The 19,735-nt window shown below is 45.8% G+C and overlaps 1 protein-coding gene across 1 annotated transcript in view; it reads right to left on the bottom strand.

Moving 5' to 3' along the window:
* Positions 1 to 19,735, bottom strand: part of LCT (lactase) — a 51,769-nt gene that overhangs the window by 25,464 nt on the left and 6,570 nt on the right. Inside the window, exons 2-6 of the mRNA XM_049097340.1 lie at positions 16,869 to 16,948; positions 11,885 to 11,984; positions 9,669 to 9,747; positions 4,089 to 4,764; positions 1,329 to 1,974 (exon numbers count right to left, since the gene is read on the bottom strand). Coding sequence (XP_048953297.1) covers positions 1,329 to 1,974; positions 4,089 to 4,764; positions 9,669 to 9,747; positions 11,885 to 11,984; positions 16,869 to 16,948 — 1,581 coding nt within the window. The remainder of the gene's footprint in view (positions 1 to 1,328; positions 1,975 to 4,088; positions 4,765 to 9,668; positions 9,748 to 11,884; positions 11,985 to 16,868; positions 16,949 to 19,735) is intronic.

A 19,735-nucleotide genomic window follows, 5' to 3' on the forward strand; every position in this document is an offset into this window, starting at 1 on the left:
AAAAAAAAGTCTGTTTTATGGGGACACCTGGATAGCTCAGTGGTTTAGCATCTGCTCAATGATGAGAAACAAGTGTTAGTTAAGAGGTGAAGAAAACATACTCTCATACACAGCTGGTGGGAATGTAAATTACTAGAGCCACTGTGGAAAACAATATGGAGGTTCCTCAAAAAAATTAAAAATAGAATTACCCTATGATTCAGTAATTCCACTACTGGGCATTTACCCAGAGAAAACAAAAACACTAATTCAAAAAGATATATGTACCCTGTTTATTTCAGCATTAGTTACAACAGCCAAATTATGGAAGCAGCCCAAGTGTCTATCAGAAGATGAATGGATAAAGAAAATGTGGTATTTATATATACAATGAAATATTACTCAACCATAAAAAAAGAATGAAATCTTGCCATTTGCAACAACATGGATGGATGTAGAGGGTAAAATGCCAAGTGAAATAAGTCAGTCAGATAAATACAAATACCATATGATTTCACTCATATGTGGAATTTAAGAAACAAAAAAAGAATACAAGAGACAAAGACTTTTAAGCATAGAGAACAAATAGTTACCAAAGGGGGGTGGGGGGATGGGTGAAACAGGTGAAAGAAATTATGAGTACACTTATCATGATGACCACTAAGTAATGTATAGAATTGTCAGATCACTGTATTGTACACCTGAAACCAATATAACATGGTATGTTAACTATCCTAGAATTAAATTTTTTTTTAATTGTTAAAATACATGAAACTGTGTCAGGTTAAGAATAATCCAATTAATTCATATCTACAGAATCAAAGTGAATGATGTGGAATGTAGATTTTATAGCTTGTTAAAGGAGATGGAGATTAATGTGGCCAGAACAATGAGGGTTTAATGGGTTGGAGTCCCATGCTATAATGCCATCGTCATCCTATATTGCAATTTTCTGTGTGCTTCTGTAGACTTTGATTATCCCATGGGGAAAAGATGATATTTGTTCAATATTTTACCCTTATGGTCTTGTGCAACATGTGGTACATAATTGTCACTGAATACATTTTTGTTAAACGAAGGCATTAAAAGATGATGAGTCTTGATCAATGGATAAGACTCAGATGGGCAGAATGTGGAAGGAGGCATTATAGGGAATAAGAACAAAGGAGCAGAGACTTGAGGCTTCTGGAGGATACAAGGGGGCTGATGTGAAGGATTTCTGCTATTACTACTAACACTACTTTTTGGCTTCATTTTCTCGGTAGATTCTCTTTGTCTCATTAAACAAAACTGAAGACTTGGAGAAGTACCACCTGCCTTCCCATCACCAGCATATCCACTTGTCTTACCCTTGAGCACCTCATTGATATATTTATTGAAGTAGTCTACTCTCAAGGAATCCTCAAAGAGATCTTCGGTCTCCCCTATAGGCATGCCATTCCCAGCCAGGTAGATCGGAACTTTTCCTCTTGTGTATTCCAAAGACACAAACTTTAACAGCCTCCTTATGCCCCAGGGCACCACATAAATCCAAGGGGATGAGGTCTGGGGCCATGCAGGGTCCACATGTTGGGTAAAGCCTCCAATGGCATCATAGCTGGGGATGCAGGAATCTTGTTGGGTCTTGCTGATGAGGCGGGAGGTATAATGAGACAGACCCAGAAAATCAGCGGAGCCTTTCAGGAGCTGCTTCTCCGCTTCAGTAAACTCAGGGAGCTGGGCCACAGGACTGGGGCACTGTTGGTTCACCTGTTGGATCCGAGCCTTCAGGGCAGGAGGGTAGTCTCCATCCACAAAAATGGGGTGTGCAAACCAGCCCAGCATGAAGTGCAAGTAGAGTTCCGAGGCTCTGACGTCCTCGGGCCTCTCTGGGGACAGAGGCTCTGCCCAGTCTGAGTTCAACACAATGCCTACACGTCCCTGCTGCTGTGGACGATAGTAGCTATTATAGTGGTGCCAAACTCTGGCATGAGTCTTGAGGATCAAGTGAGCCACCTCGTAAGGAAGAAAGAAGGAAATACAGTGCTTAATAACAACCAATAGCAAAGCCAATGACAACCATGAATCAATAGCAAGTCTACAACACCAACTAGTTAGCACCGGTGTCAATGTTACCTATGTTAATGACAACATTATCGCTGAACATGTCCACCAATGTAAACAACATCAGCAAGTCATCGACAAGTTAATGCCAATGTCAACAAGTCAACAATATCAACAGGCAGTTAAGACCGATGTTAACAGTGTCAATTAATCAACATGGACAATATTGACATTGAATTATCATCAACACCAGTGCTAGTAATACCCACAATGCAGACAACAAAGTCAGTAAATCAACAACATCTACAAGCTGCCGCCACCACCACCGACAGGTCAATAGCAACAGCATCAAAAACCATGGTTCATAGTAAACATTGTTAATGAATTCTCTCGTGAATTCCTCACAACCACCTTATCTGGCAAGTATAGTTATTATTACCACTGTACAGATGAGGGAAACAAGATCCAGAGACGCGTAGACTGCAGGAAGCCTGACTCTAAGCCTGTATTCCACCCCCCCACTGCTATTCGCCTTTGTCCTCAAGAAGTACTTACTAATTCATCAACAACGAATTTGGGGGAATTATTTTAGTTGACATACAAGGCGTGGACAAGTCTTTTTGGCCTACCTGTCCTCCTTTCTACTTAGTGAAATCTAGGAAGAAAACACAAGCCCGGGAATTTCTTTATAGATTTAACTCAAGGTCTTACAAAAGTCAACCGCTTCCCTTGGCAGAGCACTGTGGGAAAACAGGCAAAAGCAGGGTGCCTGGAGCATAACAAACTTAGGTTTGAATCCTGACTTTGTCACTGACTTGCTCAGTAAACTCAATCTTCTCAGTTTCCTTGTCTGCAAGAAGCGGTAATTATGGATCCATTCAGGAGGACTAAGTAAAATCGCGTATACAAAGCACAAAGTAAAAACTGGAGGGCAGGAGCGAGTGCTTAGCTTCCTTTCCTTTTTGGTTTTTATCATCTGAAGATGATGACACTTATTTTTGAGGAATTTCCTATCAAAATATGCTCTAGGAAGTCAAACTCCTCACTGCTTCTCACATTCCAAATGTTAGTCCTTCACTGGGTCCTAAACACCAATGGCAAACTGTGCTCCTTTCCAAAAGGCAGGAATGCTTGCCTTCCAGTCTGTGCCAGGCGGGGCTCAATGCCGTATGACAACCAGCAGATCCAGCCACTGTGGCCGTGTAAGCACACGGGAAAGTGTTCAGGAGGGACGCCTGGGGGCTCAGTGGTTGAGCCGCTGCCTTCCGCTTAGGGCGTGATCCGGGCGTCCTGGGATCGAGTCCCACATCGGGCTCCCTGTAGGGAGCCTGCTTCTCCCTCTGCCTCTCTCTCTCTCTGTGTGTCTCTCATGAATAAATAAATGAAATCTTAAAAAAAAATAAAAATAAAAAGTGCACTAAATTGAGTGCAGAGTGCACGGTCAATGCAAGGGAGCTAGGACTGGAAGGAAACACGGGCAGGATGACAAGGCCAGTGGGCGGCCTCCGGCCCCCTCGCCTGGGTCCGGTGACCGGTTCAGGGAGCCCTCCAGAGCTCTCCCCCCGCAGGGAGCCCCCCAAAGCTCTCTCTCCCTGCAGGGAGCCCCGCATAGCTCTCCCCCCCTGCAGGGAGCCCCCCAGAGCTTTCCCCACCGCAGGGAGCCCCCCAGACCTCTCCCCCCTGCAGGGAGCCCCCCAGAGCTCTACCCCCCTGCAGGGAGCCCCGCATAGCTCTCCCCCCCTGCAGGGAGCCCCCCAGAGCTCTCCCCCCCTGCAGGGAGCCCCGCAGAACTCTCCCCACCGCAGGGAGCCCCGCATAGCTCTCCCGCCCTGCAGGGAGCGCCCCAGAGCTCTCCCTCCCCTGCAGGGAGCCCCGCATAGCTCTCCCCCCCTGCAGGGAGCCCCCCAGAGCTCTCCCCCCCTGCAGGGAGCCCCCCAGAGCTCTCCCCCCCTGCAGGGAGCCCCGCATAGCTCTCCCCGCTGCAGGGAGCCCCCCAGAGCTCTCCCACACACCCCCCCCCCGCGCTCTCCCTCCCCCCCGCAGGGAGCCCCCCCCCCTCGAAGTACCTCGAAGGAGGCCACCCCCGGGTCCGAGATGCCCGGCGGGTGCTGGCCGCTGCCGTAGCCGGCGTAGCTCGTCACCCACGGCTCGTGGAAGGTCACCCAGAGCTTCACGCGGTCCCCGAAGGTGGCGAAGCAGAAGGCGGCGTAGCGCAGGAAGGCGTCGGCCACCCGGGGGTCGCGCCAGCCGCCGAGCCGCTGCAGCGCGCGCGGCAGGTCCCAGTGCGAGAGCGCGGCCACCGGCTGCAGGCCCGCCGCCAGGAGCGCCGCCACCAGCCGCCCGTAGTAGGCCACGCCGCGGGGGCTGGGCGCGCGCCCCTCGCCGGGCAGCACGCGGGACCAGGAGATGGAGAACTTGTAGACCTGCGCGCCCAGGCCCCGAAGCAGGGCCACGTCCCAGGCCGCCTTGTGGTAGCTGTCGCTGGCCACCTCGGGCGTCGCCGCGCCCCCGCGCCCCGCGCCGTCCCAGACGCTCGGGCCGCGGCCGTCCTCGGCCCAGCCGCCCTCCACGCTGAAGGCCCCGGTGGACGCGCCCCAGAGGAAGCCTTCGGGGAAAGCGTCCTGCAGGAACGCGTCCCTCTGGGCCCGGGACTGGTTGGCGAACGCCCCCCACGCCCTGCGGTAGGCGGAGCGCGCGCCCCCCAGGTCCTGCTGGGGAGGACCCCGCTGGGAGCCGGGCCCGCTGCGGGGTGGAAAGACAGACGGACGCGGCATGACTGCGCGCGCTCAGCACCGCGCACCCGAGAGCCCTCGTCCCCGGTGGACCTCCCAGGAGCGGGGGGCAGAAGCCACCCACCAAGTCCCCGAAGACGGGGGGAGTACTGCCAGGCCCCTTCTTAGGCAGTGATCTTTTTTTTTTTTTTACATTTTATTTATTTATTCATAGAGACACACAGAGACACAGGCTCCATGCAGGGAGCCGGACGTGGGACTCGATCCCGGGACTCCAGGACCAGGCCCCGGGCTGAAGGCGGCGCTACCCCGCTGAGCCACCCGGGCTGCCCCTTAGGGGAGTGATTATTGCTCCTGCAGGACCCAAGATGCTGTGTCCTGCCTGCTGATCCCCGGATCAGCTCGTCCTTGAGTACTGTTTGCCTCTGATGCCGTGCTTTTTTTTCTTAACTACGGTTTATAAAACAAAACAAAACAAAACAAAACAAAACAAAAAAACATAGCTAATTGGGGCACCTCCTGGCCCAGTGAGCTAAACATCAGACTCTTGATTTCGCTCAGGTCATGATCTCAGGGTCCTGATGGTGAGCTCTGTGTTGGGCTCCTGCTTGAGGTTCTCTCGCTCCCCCTCTGCCCTTCCCCTCCTGTTATAAATACACACAGACATACATACAAAGAGCATAGCCAGTAACAATGATGGCTCTAATTCATTATCCCTTGATTCTGTGCTGGCCACTGTGCTAAGAATGGTCCCTTGTGTAATTTCACAATTTTATGAGATAAGCACTATATTTATTTTTATCCTGCAAAAAGGAAACAGACTGAAAGAGAGAAAGAAATGAGCAAGTTCTAGGCATCAGTGGACCTATTTACCAGCAGGCACAGAAGTAGTTCAATAATTGAGCTACTAGCATAGGTCTACTGATAGGCACCAGCGAAACAGTAACCCTAGCTCTTCCACCCGGACCTGCCTGGGGCGCTGTAGGAGCATGGTGAGTGGCAGGCCTTGCTTCATGCTGCCTGGATTATGGACATAATGGCAAGCACTCAACCATCCATCCTGGACCATAAAGTAGAAGCCTCGTTAAGGATGACAAAACAACAAGATAGGAGCCTGGATTCCTGATCACTGTACCTACTCTAGATTATCCATCTCCAGCCTTTCTAATGTAAATGAACTCACACCTTATTTTCTTTTAAATGAGAACTCCTAGATCACACAGTCTGCAAATCTCAGGGCAAAGTCTGTGCTTTTAACCACATACCACTATATTTGTGTGTAGATGTTTATGTATTTTTTAGTATTTCATATTTCAAATATATATTCATCCTAATTTATATATAAGATAGAATATAAAAATGCTATCCTTACACGAACACAGTCTATTTTCTATTTTATTTTTAGTTCATTTCTCTCCTTCTGTCTTCCCTTCATTTTTTTTTTTTTTTTAATAAAATGGTTTTTTCTAACATTTCAAAACAAACCCTCAATTGATTTCCCAATCTCCCAGTTCTGGCCCGCAGGCTGGAAAAGTGTGGTTTATACTGCGGCAGTCACATCAGCAGAGGGCAACCTTGAGGAAGGGTTCTGTGTAGATGGGGGTGTTTGGTCTGAGGAAGAAAATACATGGAGTGGGGGCCGTCAGGGTTGGGGATGGGCAAGGAGGTGCAATACAAGAGCACCTCCTGTCCAAGGGCCGTCATGTGGAGAGAGGATAATGTTTGTACTAGGTTGGCCCAGAGCACAGAACCAGTAGAAGTGACAGGGACACTGCACAGGGACCTCCATCCCACAGAGGAAATCCTGAATCTTCCAAACCTGAGCACCTCCTCTTCTCTGAAGCATCTGCTAACATATTTACTAACACAGCAGTCGGGGAGGGAATGATCTATAGTTATGGATTATCCATAATATATACAGGTCTCTGGAGCACAATCAGGGACACAACTGACATCCATTCAATGGAGAGCTGCTCTGACCCAACCCTCCTGACCCTGACTGTCCTCCTGGCTTGGAGGAAATGAGGTCTTGAAGAAATAAACACCCCCTCGATAAAATACAATTTGCCCTAAAGGCTTTTTTGTTGTTTAAAATTGTTTATTTAAGTCATCTCTGCACCCAACTTGGGGCTAGAACCCATGACCCCGAGATCAAGAGTCACATGCTCTTCTGACTGAGCTAGCCAGGCACCCCTCCATTTATTCTAAAGGCTTTAATGCTGGGAGTCCAGGGTTTGCCTAACTTGCGAAGAGATTTAGCACACAAAGCCTCAATCCCTATGCCCAGGCCCTCCATAGGGTCTGTCCCTCCCCTGTCCCCAGCCTCAGAGCATCCCAGATAATGCTCTTTCTCCCCTGTCTGGGGAGCAGTGCTAGGTCTCCTGCCACAGGCTAGTGTTAAAGTCATTTGTGGGCCTGTCTCCCCTTTGAGGTTTAAAATTCCAAAGAGAAAATGATGTTAGTCCTGGTGGAAACTGCCACCCGCCCTGCACCTGCCCCTAGTGGGCTCTCCACCAACGTCCATCTGAATGAGGACCCCCGGCTATCAGTTTAATGTTAGCCAGTTTTGGACCTTTGCTTCAGGCCAAGGTTTAGAGGAAGAACCTTGGAGCTGGTGTCACATGACATCTTGATATTTTGCAATCCCCAAGCTTTCAGGGTAACCCTTTTATTATGGCCTGTTGAGTTCTATTTTCTGAAAAGACATAGCCCAGCACTCCTCCACTGACTCTGAGTGTGGTCAGAGAGAAGTTCTGACCTATCTCCTCTTTCCACCGTTCATACTCCCTGGACAAAGCCTTACATGCAGCAGCTGCTTTGGGTTTGTTGATTTGACCTGCTGGCTTGAAGTGAGTTGAGAGGACAAAACAGAAGATATACAAGTGTTGGGAGAGGAACAGTACAAAGAGCTGGGAGCAATAGAAGCATATGGCCTGGGACAGGGCTGTCCCAGCAGAGTCTAAGGTGAAGAGCAAGAACTCTAGCTGAAAGTCTGGGAAGCCAAATGATTCTTTCCAGTCTATGACCTTCGTCAACACATGGTGCATGAAGCTCCTGCAGGTAACATACCCACGGGAGGCTGAGGGTTCTGGAGAACAACCATGATGGTTTTCATACCATCCTTTGCTTGCTCACTTGAGAAGCATGTTAGATTATGAGTGTGTGAGGGTGTCATTATGGGGGTAACCTCAAACCTGTTCTAATTTTTTTTTTAATATGCCACTTACAATTTGGGTACTTCAGTCATTCAGTAAGAAATTATTTGCAACCCCACCATAGATTAAAACCTCTCAGGGGCATCTGGGTGGTGCAGACTGTTAAGCACCCATCTCTTGATTTCGGCTCAGATTGTCATCTCAGGGGTCATGGGATCAAGCCCTGCATTGGGTTCTGTGCTCAGTGTGGAGTCTACTTGGGTTTCTTTCTCTCCCTCCCCCTCTGCTCCTCCTTCCTTCCTAGAACCAAGCACCACGTTGGGACCAGGAACAAGGCCACCCACTCATGTTAGGGGCTTTTGTTACTACAAGAAGCTTAATCAGGTGCCACCATAACAATACTTATGAATGTCTGGGGTTTGCCTCAAAACAATCTGGCTCTAGAGGCACGGGTAGCTCAGGCGGTTAGGTGTCTGACTCTTGATCTCAGCTCAGGTCTTGATCTCAGGGTCGGGAGTTAAAAACAATAGCAGCAACAAAACTTCCCCAGTCTGGCTTGAGAAGGGGAAAGTAGGTGATAGTTGGAACAAGATCAGCCATGAGCCAATAGCTTTTGAAGTTGGGGATGGCTTATTATACTTTTCCTTCTACGTCTGGATATATTTGACATTTTCTATAATAAAAAGTTAAAAGAGGAGGTCCTCATTCAAATGGAACAAGTGTGACTTTTCTCCCATTTCTAAGCCTTTTCACTCTCAAAGGAAACATTTGAAGGTTGACATGTTGTTTGTCATGTCAACCCTAAATTATCTTTTGGGGGGAGGTTGGGTTTGGTCATTTTTCCAACACCAAGTTTTTCCTCGTCTGAGGGGTCAAGGGCCCCTGAGAGACACCAATAAAACAACTTCCAAAGGCAGGCAGGCAGGCACATTATTTTCTGAGTCACCTGCAACAATGTCCCTTCTTTACAGATAAGGTGCCTTCAGCTTTGAGAAATAACAGATGCAGCATGGCACCGGGGAGATCTTAAAAAAAATAAATAAATAAAACCTCTCGTGAAAAAAGTCACTGAGTTAGGTTTTTGCCCCACTGCACCAGCTGAATCTCCTGCCTACACTGTCTCCTTGTGGGAAAGAGGTTTCACGGTTCGTAGGAGGAAACAGGTGCAGAGAACTCACCTCACATACTCAGACCATGTACTCTCAGGGGGTGGTCAGATCTATCTTTAACTCTACCTCCTATAAGATCTTCAACTAGAAGGCAGTTCAAGTCCCAGCCCAGCTTGTTGTGTGCACTTGGGCGAACTGCAAGGTTCACAAGTGCAGAATGAGGAAGGATAAGTGAGGATGCAGAAACATGTGGGCCCAGGGTAAGATGCAGTGGAGCCAGGCTCCCTCTCTTCTGTCCCTCTGAGCCTTCGTTTCTCACCTCCACAGTGGCCAGGATAGAAATCACTGGCCAAGGGATGCCCGGGTGGCTCAGCGGTTTAGCGCCTGCCTTTGGCCCAGGTCCTGATCCTGGAGTCTGGGGATTGAGTCCCACATTGGGCTCCCTGCATCGAGCCTGCTTCTCCCTCTGCCTGCGTCTCTGCCTCTCTCTCTCTCTCTGTGTGTGTGTGTCTCTCATGAATAAATAAATAAAACATTAAAAAAAAATCACTGGCCAAGATGCAGATGAAAACAGTCCCATTAAATGACACATGTGAAAGATATTCTTCAAATATCAGCTATTGATAGTTCAACAGGAAATCTAACATTACCTTTTCTTGGAACTTGGTGAACAGCTTAGGAAAGTATTAAGATCAAACCCAATGGTGAGATTCTGGTTTTCATTTATGGCTGTAAAAGAAGTTTAATTAACACTCTCTGAAACCCAACCAACAATATTCAGGACTGCAATCAATTGTTTTCTTATTTATACAACACACCCAGACTCCAAGCAATCATTCTAAGCTCCCTGGAAAATACCAGGGGCTAAAGATCTAAGGAGGTCAGAAATGATTTCCATGTACTTAGAATAATGGTTCTCAAACCTCCGTGTGCATCCAAATCACCTGCAGAGCTCATTAAACACAAATTGCTGACACCTCGCCCCACCCCCCAGAGTTTCTGATCCAGTGCATCTGACATAGGGCTCAAAGATTTGACTATCTAGCAAGTTCCCAGGTGATGCTGATGCTGCTGGTCTGAAGACCACACATGGAGAACAATTAATTCAGAAGAACTCAACAGAAAAAGATAGATTTTTTTTTAATTGTAGTGAACTATGTATAAACATAAAATTGACTGTTTTAGCCATTTAGAAAGGGACTGAACTTAAGAACAGAAATCATTATGCCATCAAAAGTGAGTTAGGGTGAGAGTTAAGTTGTATCTATGGGGAATGTCATGAGGTCTGTGAAGCCAGCCGAACCCTGGTTACAGGTAGTAGAAGGGCACTGACTTCTGCCATATGCTGCCTTATAGGGTGACTGGAATGAATATCAGGACACCCACGAACCTGCCCTTCTCTAGGAGCCCTCAGCCCCTGATGCCTTAACACAATTCACCTTTTCCTTGACCTGATTGGACCAGGAGTGATCTCCTGATCCATGGCCCACCAGTCAGATTCATTCTCATGAATTTGAACTAAGAGACACAGAGAAGATTGTCCATGAGCTGTGGGTTCGGCAAGGTGCCTACCAGGGCCACGTGCAAGCTAAGGTTATGGGAGAAAGAACAAGGGTAAGCAGAGGTGGGCAAAGGCGAGAGATCCTGGAGGGAGGGGTAATGAAAAGGGACCCTCAGGCACAGAGCAGTTCCCATATTTAGACCTGAAGCCTGAAGCCTGACGGTCTTTATTTCCACAAGATGAAGGCATCTCTGTCCTCCCTCTCTTCTTTTTTGAGTCAATGGGATGTAAGGGACCAATAATACAAAGGCAAGGGACACTAAACCCATTTGGGGTGGGCTCTCAACCGGCCCTCCTCCAGTCCCTCTTCTGGTCCCTCCTCTGGTCCTTCTTCTTATTGGAACCCCAGACTTTTAACACTGCTACTCCCCAAGCCAGTGCACCAAATGTTATTCAAAACTTCTCCAGCAAAAGGGGAACCCTCTTATCCATGGTGGGAATGCAAGCTGGTGCAGCCACTCTGGAAAATAGTATGGAGGTTCCTCAAAAAGTTAAAAATAGAACAATCCTATGACCCAGAAATTGCACTACTAGGTATTTTTCTAAGGGATATAAACAGTGATTCAAAGGGGCACCTGCACCCCAATGTTTATAGCAGCGATGTCCACAATAGCCAAACTATGGAAAGAGCCCACATGTTCATCAATAGATGAATGGATAAAGAAGATGTGGTATTTATGCACAATGGAATATTTAGCCATCCAAAAGAATGATATCTTGTCACTTGGAATGACGTGGATGGAACTAGAGTATTATGCTAAGCCAAATAAGTCAGTTAGAGAAAGACAAATACCATATGGTTTCACTCGTGTGTGGAATTTAAGAAACAAAACTGATGGAGATGCCTGGGTGGTTCAGCGGTTAAGTGCCTGCCTTCAGCCCAGGGTGTGATCCTGGGGTCCCAGGATCGAGTCCCACATCAGTCTCCCTGCTTCTCTTTCTGCCTGTGTCTCTGCCTCCTCTCTTTCTCGGTATCTCTCATGAATGAATAAATAAAAATCTTTAAAAAAAGAAAAGAAAACTGATGAACATAGGGGAAGGGAAGGAAAAGTTAAAACAGAGGCAACTCATAAGAGACTATTAACTATAGAGAACAGAGTTGATGGAGATTGGTGGGGAATGGGCTAAATGGATGATGGGCATTAAAGAGAGCATCAGTTGTGATGAGCACTGGGTATTTAATGTAAGTGATGAATCACTGAATTCTACTTCTGAAACCAACACTACATTGTATGTCAACTAACTTGAATTTAAATAAAAACTAGGAATGAAAGAAACAAACCTCTCCATCAATGGTCCACTCACCTTTGCGAATGCTAAAGAGCAGCGCAGAGTTCTTCCTGGTGGAAGGGCAGTCCTGGAATCTTAGATTGAAGATGAAAATGTTCACTTTTGGCTCAATAGTCTGAAAAAGATAAAAGCCAGCAAGTGAATGGAAGCTGCCTAGAGTAAGTCTTTTGATAACATAGACAAATTTTCAAGATGAGAAGCTATAAACACTCTGGTTTTGGAAAGGTTCTCTAGCCAGGTCAATTAATAAAGGGAGCAGACTCTAGCCTCTGAGGGAAAACAATCTACACTCTTCAGTAACATCAGCCACCCTCCTCACTGACCACCAGCAAAGAGAGAGGTTCAACATGTTACAAAGCTCCTCCCAGAATCAAGCACCATGTTGGGACTAGGAACAAGGCCACCCACTCATGTTAGGGGCCTTTGTTACCACAAGAGGCTTAATCAGGTGCCACCATAACAGTATTTATGAATGTCTGAGATTTGTTCCAAAGCAATCTGGCTCAAGAGGCACCTGGGTGGCTCAGGCAGTTAGGTGTCTGACTCTTGATCTCGGCTCAGGTCTTGATCTCAGGGTCGGGAGTTAAAAACAATAATAGTAACAACAAAACCTCCCCAGTCTGGCTTGAGAAGGGGAAGGTAGGTGATAGTTGGAACAAGATCAGCCATGAGCCAATAGCTTTTGAAGTTGGGGATGGCTTATTATACTTTTCCTTCTACGTCTGGATATATTTGACATTTTCTATAATAAAAAGTTAAAAGAGGAGGTCCTCATTCAAATGGAACAAATGTGTCTTTTCTCCCATTTCTAAGCCATTTCACTCTCAAAGGAAACATTTGAAGGTTGACATGTTGTTTGTCATGTCAACCCTAAATGATCTTTTGCGGGGAGGTTGGGTTTGGTCATTTTTCCAACACCAAGTTTTTCCTCGTCTGAGGGGTCAAGGGCCCCTGAGAGACACCAATAAAACAACTTCCAAAGGCAGGCAGGCAGGCACATTATTTTCTGAGTCACCTGCAATAATGTCCCTTCTTTACAGATAAGGTGCCTTCAGCTTTGAGAAGCTAACAGATGCACAATGGCACTGCGAGAAAGCATTGCTGGAGAACATTGAGGGGTCAGGCAGTCTTCCCTGGAAGGGATAATGAAAGTTATCTTGTTAAGGTAAAAAAAAAAATTTTATATATATATATATATATATATATATATATATATAGAGAGAGAGAGAGAGAGAGAGAGAGAGAGAGAGAGAGAGAGAGAGGTGAGTGTGTGTGTGTGTGTGTATATATATATATATATACACATATATATATATATATATATATAAAATCTTGTTTAGAAATTTACACAAGTGGCTTTGTACCCACCCCTGCAGAAGCAAGAGGAAGGCAGGGATGAATGCTGGTGGCCAGGCATCCCCAGAGAGGCCTATGAGAAGGCAGTAAGGATAAAAATGCTGCTAAGACTATGAAAGGCGGAAGAGAAGCCACTGGATGTACAATCCATTCTAACCTGTCAGAAGGTGGGATAATGGTCAGGACTCCAGGGAATTTGGAATTTGTCTTCCTCAAGGAAGTTGCTCAGCAGAGACCAAGCATAGGAGAGAAAGCTAACAGGCAGGTAGGTGGCATCCAACATACTTTAGTCACAATCATTAGACTTGAGGAAACTCAAGTCCAGGAACAGGAAAAAAGGGTCTGAGGTTACAGGAAGGTCCCCATAGCTGGCATCTGATTTAGCAGACCTGGATGTGAAAGGTCTTTTTTCAGTTGTGGTGAAATGCACATAACATTTATCATAGTAACCATTTTTAAGTGTATAGTTCAGTGGCGTTAAGTACATTCATTTCATTGTACAACCATGACCACCACCCATAAAATGCCTTTTTAAATCTTAGAACACCAGAATTTCAATTCTCAGTAGATTTCTACACAAGACATCCATGTAAATATTTAACAAGATAACCTTCATTATCCCTTCCAGGGAAGATTGCCTGACCACTCAATGTTCTCCAGCAATGCTTTCAGGAGATCTCTCCTGGCGCAACTCTGCTGCCCATGGGTGCAAGCCCAGTTTACACATCAGCCAGGACATTAAATGTCTAATATGCTGCCAGGAACCCTCTCCACTCATCATCAATATGGGAAATGGATCAAATTACCTGTAATTTACTCAGCTTCTGTGGCAAACTTGCCTCGCTTTGGCATTCATAAGACACATCAAGAGAGAGGAAATCAACTGCGCCCTAGAAATAAGTAAATAGGGTAGTTAGAACATAAGCAAGTTCAAGACAAACCACTATTGAGAAATATCCTTTTTCCTTTCTCCTCCTATTACTAAACTGATACTCCAAAGTGAGATTTTTCAAGGAAATAGCAGGCAGAGGACAAGCTGGGACAGATAAGAATGTGTGTGTGGGATGTGCCTGCATGTTGCTGGGAATATATCACCACACACTCAGCAAAGTGCATGGTACATAGTAAGTGCTGGATAAATGAATATGATAAAATGAGTGAATGAATGAAGTACAGTATGCCAGAAATGGTAGGTTCCCACCCAAGAGGTGAACACTAAGAGTCAGAGGCCAGAACTGCCCTGGTCAACACCCTCTTCACAGCCCTCCCATTTTGCTGGAATGGATACAGTGGAGACCTCAGACACCCACAGGACCTCAGTGATCTCTCCAGAACCTACTGGTGGTGTTTTGGGTTTCATTTTAATTGTAGGTTATAGTCACTAGCTACTATCAGGGCACAGTTTAAAGTTCCCCCCTAGTGGACCCTAGCTTGGTCCATAGTGTTATCTGAGAACACAGCTCTCATGGTCCTGGACATACCTCCTCAGCACGGTCTCTGGCTTGCATACATTCTAAGAATTTCAGATTTATAGAGTCTAAACACATAAACATACCACTATGATTCTCTCGCTGCCTTTATCATGACTAGATCATCACCCATCATCTCTCCTTCATGGATGATCTGTTCCCTTGGAACAAAGACCCTGGATAATAGCATCTGATGACAACCAAGTGCCCTTGGACCTTCAATAACTGACTCACCACTGGCTCTCTATGGCTTTCCTAATCAGGTCATCATCAGTGCTTACCAGTCTACACACTTGCTCCACTTTGCTGAGTGCCACTCCCAACCCTTCTCCCCCCCGCACTCAACTCAACTCTCTACAACACAGAGTCCTTGAGTTCCTACCCTTAAAATCACTGTGCTCAGCACAGTGGATGAAGAATTCACATTTAAAGAGGGAGAACCACAGAAGTTTACATCTTAATGGAGGGTATTAGTAAATGCACTAATTGCATGAGAAAATACAGAGTTAAAAATGTTGAAAGCAAAGTCCATTCTAGTGGTCTTCAAACTCACCTGGGAATCTTGGAAAGCCTATGAAGACTCAGGCCAGTCTCTCCACATTAAGCCTCGACCTGTATGCGCTTTGCTAGCTCTCCAGGCGAGTCTGATACAGAATACTTGGGAAGTGCTGGTCTAAACAGAGGGCTAGGTGTTCCAAGTGGGGAGAGAGCACATCAGGTTGAGCAAGGGAGTATTATTTAAATGAGGCCTCTGGATGGAAAGCATATGTACATGTATGTTGTAAATGCGTAGAATTTTGTTGGCAGAGATTTGAGCAAAGCTAGGATAGGAAGCACACTGAGTGGTGCATGCCAGAGAGCAAGAAGAAAGCACAGCATACACATTGGGAAAAATAGGAGGGGAGACCTGAGAGAGAGCAAGACAGCCTGACCGAGCCACCCTCTGGAAGGCCCTGAGGAATCTGCACCAGTTCCTGCAATCTGTGGCAAAATACGCATAACATAAAACTTACCAAGTTCAGTGGCACTAGGTACATTCACATTGTTGTGCCACCATCACCCACCACCCATGCAATGCATTTTAAAATCTCTGAGGGAGTACTGAGTGTAGCTTCCCAGTAAGGAATTGATAAAAACTGTATTCCTGGAAAAACCAGAAGCAGTAGGTGGCATAAACTGGGGCAAAGAGAAGAGATCTGTTCAAAGGCTACTGCTCAACAAGCAATTTTCTGATCAGCACTTTGGTCGTCTGGTTTCATAACTGATAGAGGTTATTACCTCTTATAAATCAATTTAGATGGCCTTCTGGCCAGTCAGCCTCGGAGCTGGTTATTCAGAACCTTATCACATCTGGATTTTAAGTTCCTGAGCTGGTAAATTTCAAGACCGGACCCTGACCTATGGGGCCTCCATCAGAGCACAGACACCAGTGTCTGGCATATGGTACTGTGGTATCTATACAGCACCCTGTAAAATGCTGCAAAACGACAGAAATCAGTTTTTTTTTTATGACTTTCCTACTTCCCAGCAGCCAAGCTTACAAAGTCCAAATCTATTCAATTCTCAGATTTTTAAACTTTTCTTATTAAAATTATAGTTAAAAAGTTATGTTTAGCAGAGGCAGAAACCAAGATGCTGTAGAGAGAACATTATTTAAAAAACAAAACAAAATCCTTTACTCTTCTTTTTATCTGTTTCGATATAAACTGGCTTCTCCTCCAGTAAGCTATCTTGGACTCTTAATAAAAAATCGGGGGTGCCTGGGTGGCTCAGTGGCTAAGAGTCTGCCTTTAGCTCAGGTCATGATCCTGGGGTCTGGGGATTGAGTTCCGCATCAGGCTCCCCCTGGGCAACCTGCTTTTCCCTCTGCCTGCATCTTTGCTTCTCTGTGTCTTTCATAAATAAATAAAATCTTAAAAAAAACCTCAGAGCAAACAGAGGCGTTTGACTTCTTTGCATAGGTAAAAGCTAACACTTGCCACGCAAGAGCTGGGGTTGCAACGAATGAGATTTGGTTTGCAAACATGAATCTAGAGAATGGACAGCACTCTGAAGAGGCACTTGGAAAAATGTCAAGCCAACCGATGAAAACTTCTTTTGTGTACTAAAAGTAAAATCACAACTTTCCTCAAACATTACAAATGCTATTGGGGGTGGGGGGAGATTGTCATTACCTTGGCAAGGGAAGATGTGGAGGGTTGCAGCAGGATCTCCGAGATAGCTTCAGCTCTGAGGACCACAGAGAGCTTTCCACCTAAAACCAACCAGAGGAACCAGGTGAGCTGCAGGTGAGCGAGGCTGCATGCTGGGACTGCAGGAGCTGCCTGGGGACTCATTTCCTGTTCCATGTTCACCGATTTTTAAAAAAAAAAAATTATTTATTTATTCATGAGAGACAGAGAGAGAGGCAGAGGGAGAAGCAGGGTCCCCGCAGGGAGCCTGATGTGGGACTCGATGCCTGCACCAGGATCACTCCTTGAGCGGAAGGCAGACACTCAAATGCTGAGCCACCCAGGCGTCCCAATGTTCACCACTTTAAACGGGATTTTTGAAGACATCACTTACACGACTTTACCCTAGCTGAAACATTTTAGATAACAGGGGGGCTTTAAAAACAAAAAAGTCCCGGGACATCTGGGTGGCTCAGCAGTTGAGCATGTGCATTCCGCTCAGGGCATGATCCTGGGGTCCTGGGATCGAGTCCCTCTTCGGGCTCCCTGTGAGGAGCCTGCTTCTGCCTCTGCCGGGGTCTCTGCCTCTCTCTCTCTCTCTGTCTCTCATGAATAAATAAATAAATAAATAAAATCTTAAAAAAAAAAAAACACCCAAAAAAGTCCCTTTAGAGAATGTTTCATCTAAAGCAGGATTTTGAAATGTAAGACACTTGTAACTCTTTCAGAATAAAAGCAATGACCCTGCCCTGCCCCTCCAGAGTGTAAAGACAGTGAGGTGAGAACGGCTTTCTTACCTTCTGTTTAAAGGCAGGGTGCTATCCCGACCTGGTGTTTTCTGGTCCTTGTTCACCGTGGGGACTGCAATTCAGCCCCTATGGTGCACGGAGGGGAAAACTAGAGGACACCTGCAGCGTGCACCCACTTACTGTGATATTTGATTACCTGCAGTGGCGCTCCTCCTCGTGCGCACCCACATCCCCCTCCCCTGCACACCTGTCAGCCCACTGGGCTGAGCTGGGCAACAAGTGCATTTAACAAGCCTCCCAGCTGCTCCTGATGCAGTGGTCCTTGGACCACTGTTGGAGAACCACTGCCGCGGCAGCGATTCTTCAGGTGTTTGTCTTGCTCTGTGACTCTTTCCTGCACCTGCGTCTTTCTCTCCCACTGGATTGTGTGCTCATTGAGGAGCAAAATTTTAAACATTTCTTAAACCTCTCCAGATACCAACTTCAGCACTGGATACATAGCAGACCTGTAGTTTGGAAACACTAAACAAAAACTGAATAAAACCAGAGTTTGAGAGTTAAACTGTAAGGCTGTGTGCCTGACTTCATTTCATCCGAATTCTGTACAGGAGGAAGATCTGCTGAGACAATGAAGCCACCACTAACAACTACAAGAGTGGCTGGCTTTTTTTCTTTCTCTTTCTTTCTTTCTTTCTTTCTTTCTTTCTTTCTTTCTTTCTTTCTTTCTTCTTTCTTCTTTCTTCTTTCTTCTTTCTTTCTTTTCTTTCTTTCTTTTTTTTTTTTTCTAGTAATCGCTATGCCCAACCTGGGGCTTGGACTCAGAACTCGAAAGATCAAGAGTTGCTGGCTCTTCAAACTGAACCAGCCAGGTGCCTCCAAAGGGGCTTATTTTGATAAACATAATAGAACTTTGAAATCTTTTGAGCAGAGAATATCACTTAGAGACAAGGAGTCCTTGTTCTGATAAGATAGCACTATTATCTAGTTATTCAGTGATTGTGTTTAATGGTTCCATCTGGCCTTTCACAGATTTCCGAGCTTCCAACCATCACATCAGCACACATGGAACATACGACTTGTGTTTAACATTTTTAAATGTACAATTTAGTGTCATTGTTAGGCCAATGAAATGAAACAAGAGTACATATATCCAGAATGAACTCACAAATCTTTCTATTTGACTTTGCAAGCTGCTTTTAGAACTAGAGTGAACAAATGTACTTGAAGTTCCAGAAATTCTTATATCATACAAAATAATCAAACTTCCCCACTGTGGTTGCCAACCTATTCTCATTGCAAGCATAAATCATACTTTTTAAAATACTGTAAAATCCAGATTACTCAAAACTAGAGTCTCACACTAAGCTTGTGGTTCATGTTCTCTATGGGACTGAAAGGGGGGTAATTGCTCTGCTTTAGGATAATTTATCTTGCAATTTTTGTTAGACATAATTAAAGATAGGTGTTCATATATAGAGAGCTCAAAATTGGTATTTGCTGTGGGTTTAAGCCTCTGTCGAAAATTACTGCATAGGGATGTCTAGGTGGTTCAGTGGTTGAGTGTCTGCCTTTGGCTCAGGACGTGATGCTGGAGTCCCAGGATCGAGTGCTGCGTTGGGCTCTCTGCATGGAGCCTGCTTCTGTTTCTGCCTCTCTCTTTCTGTGTCTCTCATGAATAAACAAATAAAATATTTTTAAAAAATCGCTGCATAACACTATTAAGTTCATGTCTCTTTTAAGCATTGCTAGTCCTCACTAAAGGATAAGCTCACCTGTTTCCACCACAAAGGAAAGTCATTCTACTAAAAACCATTACAGTTGTCTACAAAAAATAGCCACTTTCCTTTTGCTTCTTCTCCCTTTGTCTCAAATGCTCCAATAAAAGTAATCTGGGCAATACTAAACTGTCAATATCAATGCTTCAAGCTACTATTACTGCTTGGTCAAGCTGGTATTCCTAGTGTTATAACCCTAGCACAAGTGGGGGATGCTGTATGTAATCCTACTCTTCCCATGAGAAGGATGTTCCCACTCTCCACAACCTCCAACTCTCCGCCAAGAATCCTCCCTTCCATTGAATCCTCCCCAGAGGCAGCACATTGAACACATAAATAGGTTTTT

The sequence above is a fragment of the Canis lupus genome, chromosome 19 (genome assembly GCF_003254725.2).
Source record: "Canis lupus dingo isolate Sandy chromosome 19, ASM325472v2, whole genome shotgun sequence".
NCBI lineage: Eukaryota > Metazoa > Chordata > Mammalia > Carnivora > Canidae > Canis > Canis lupus.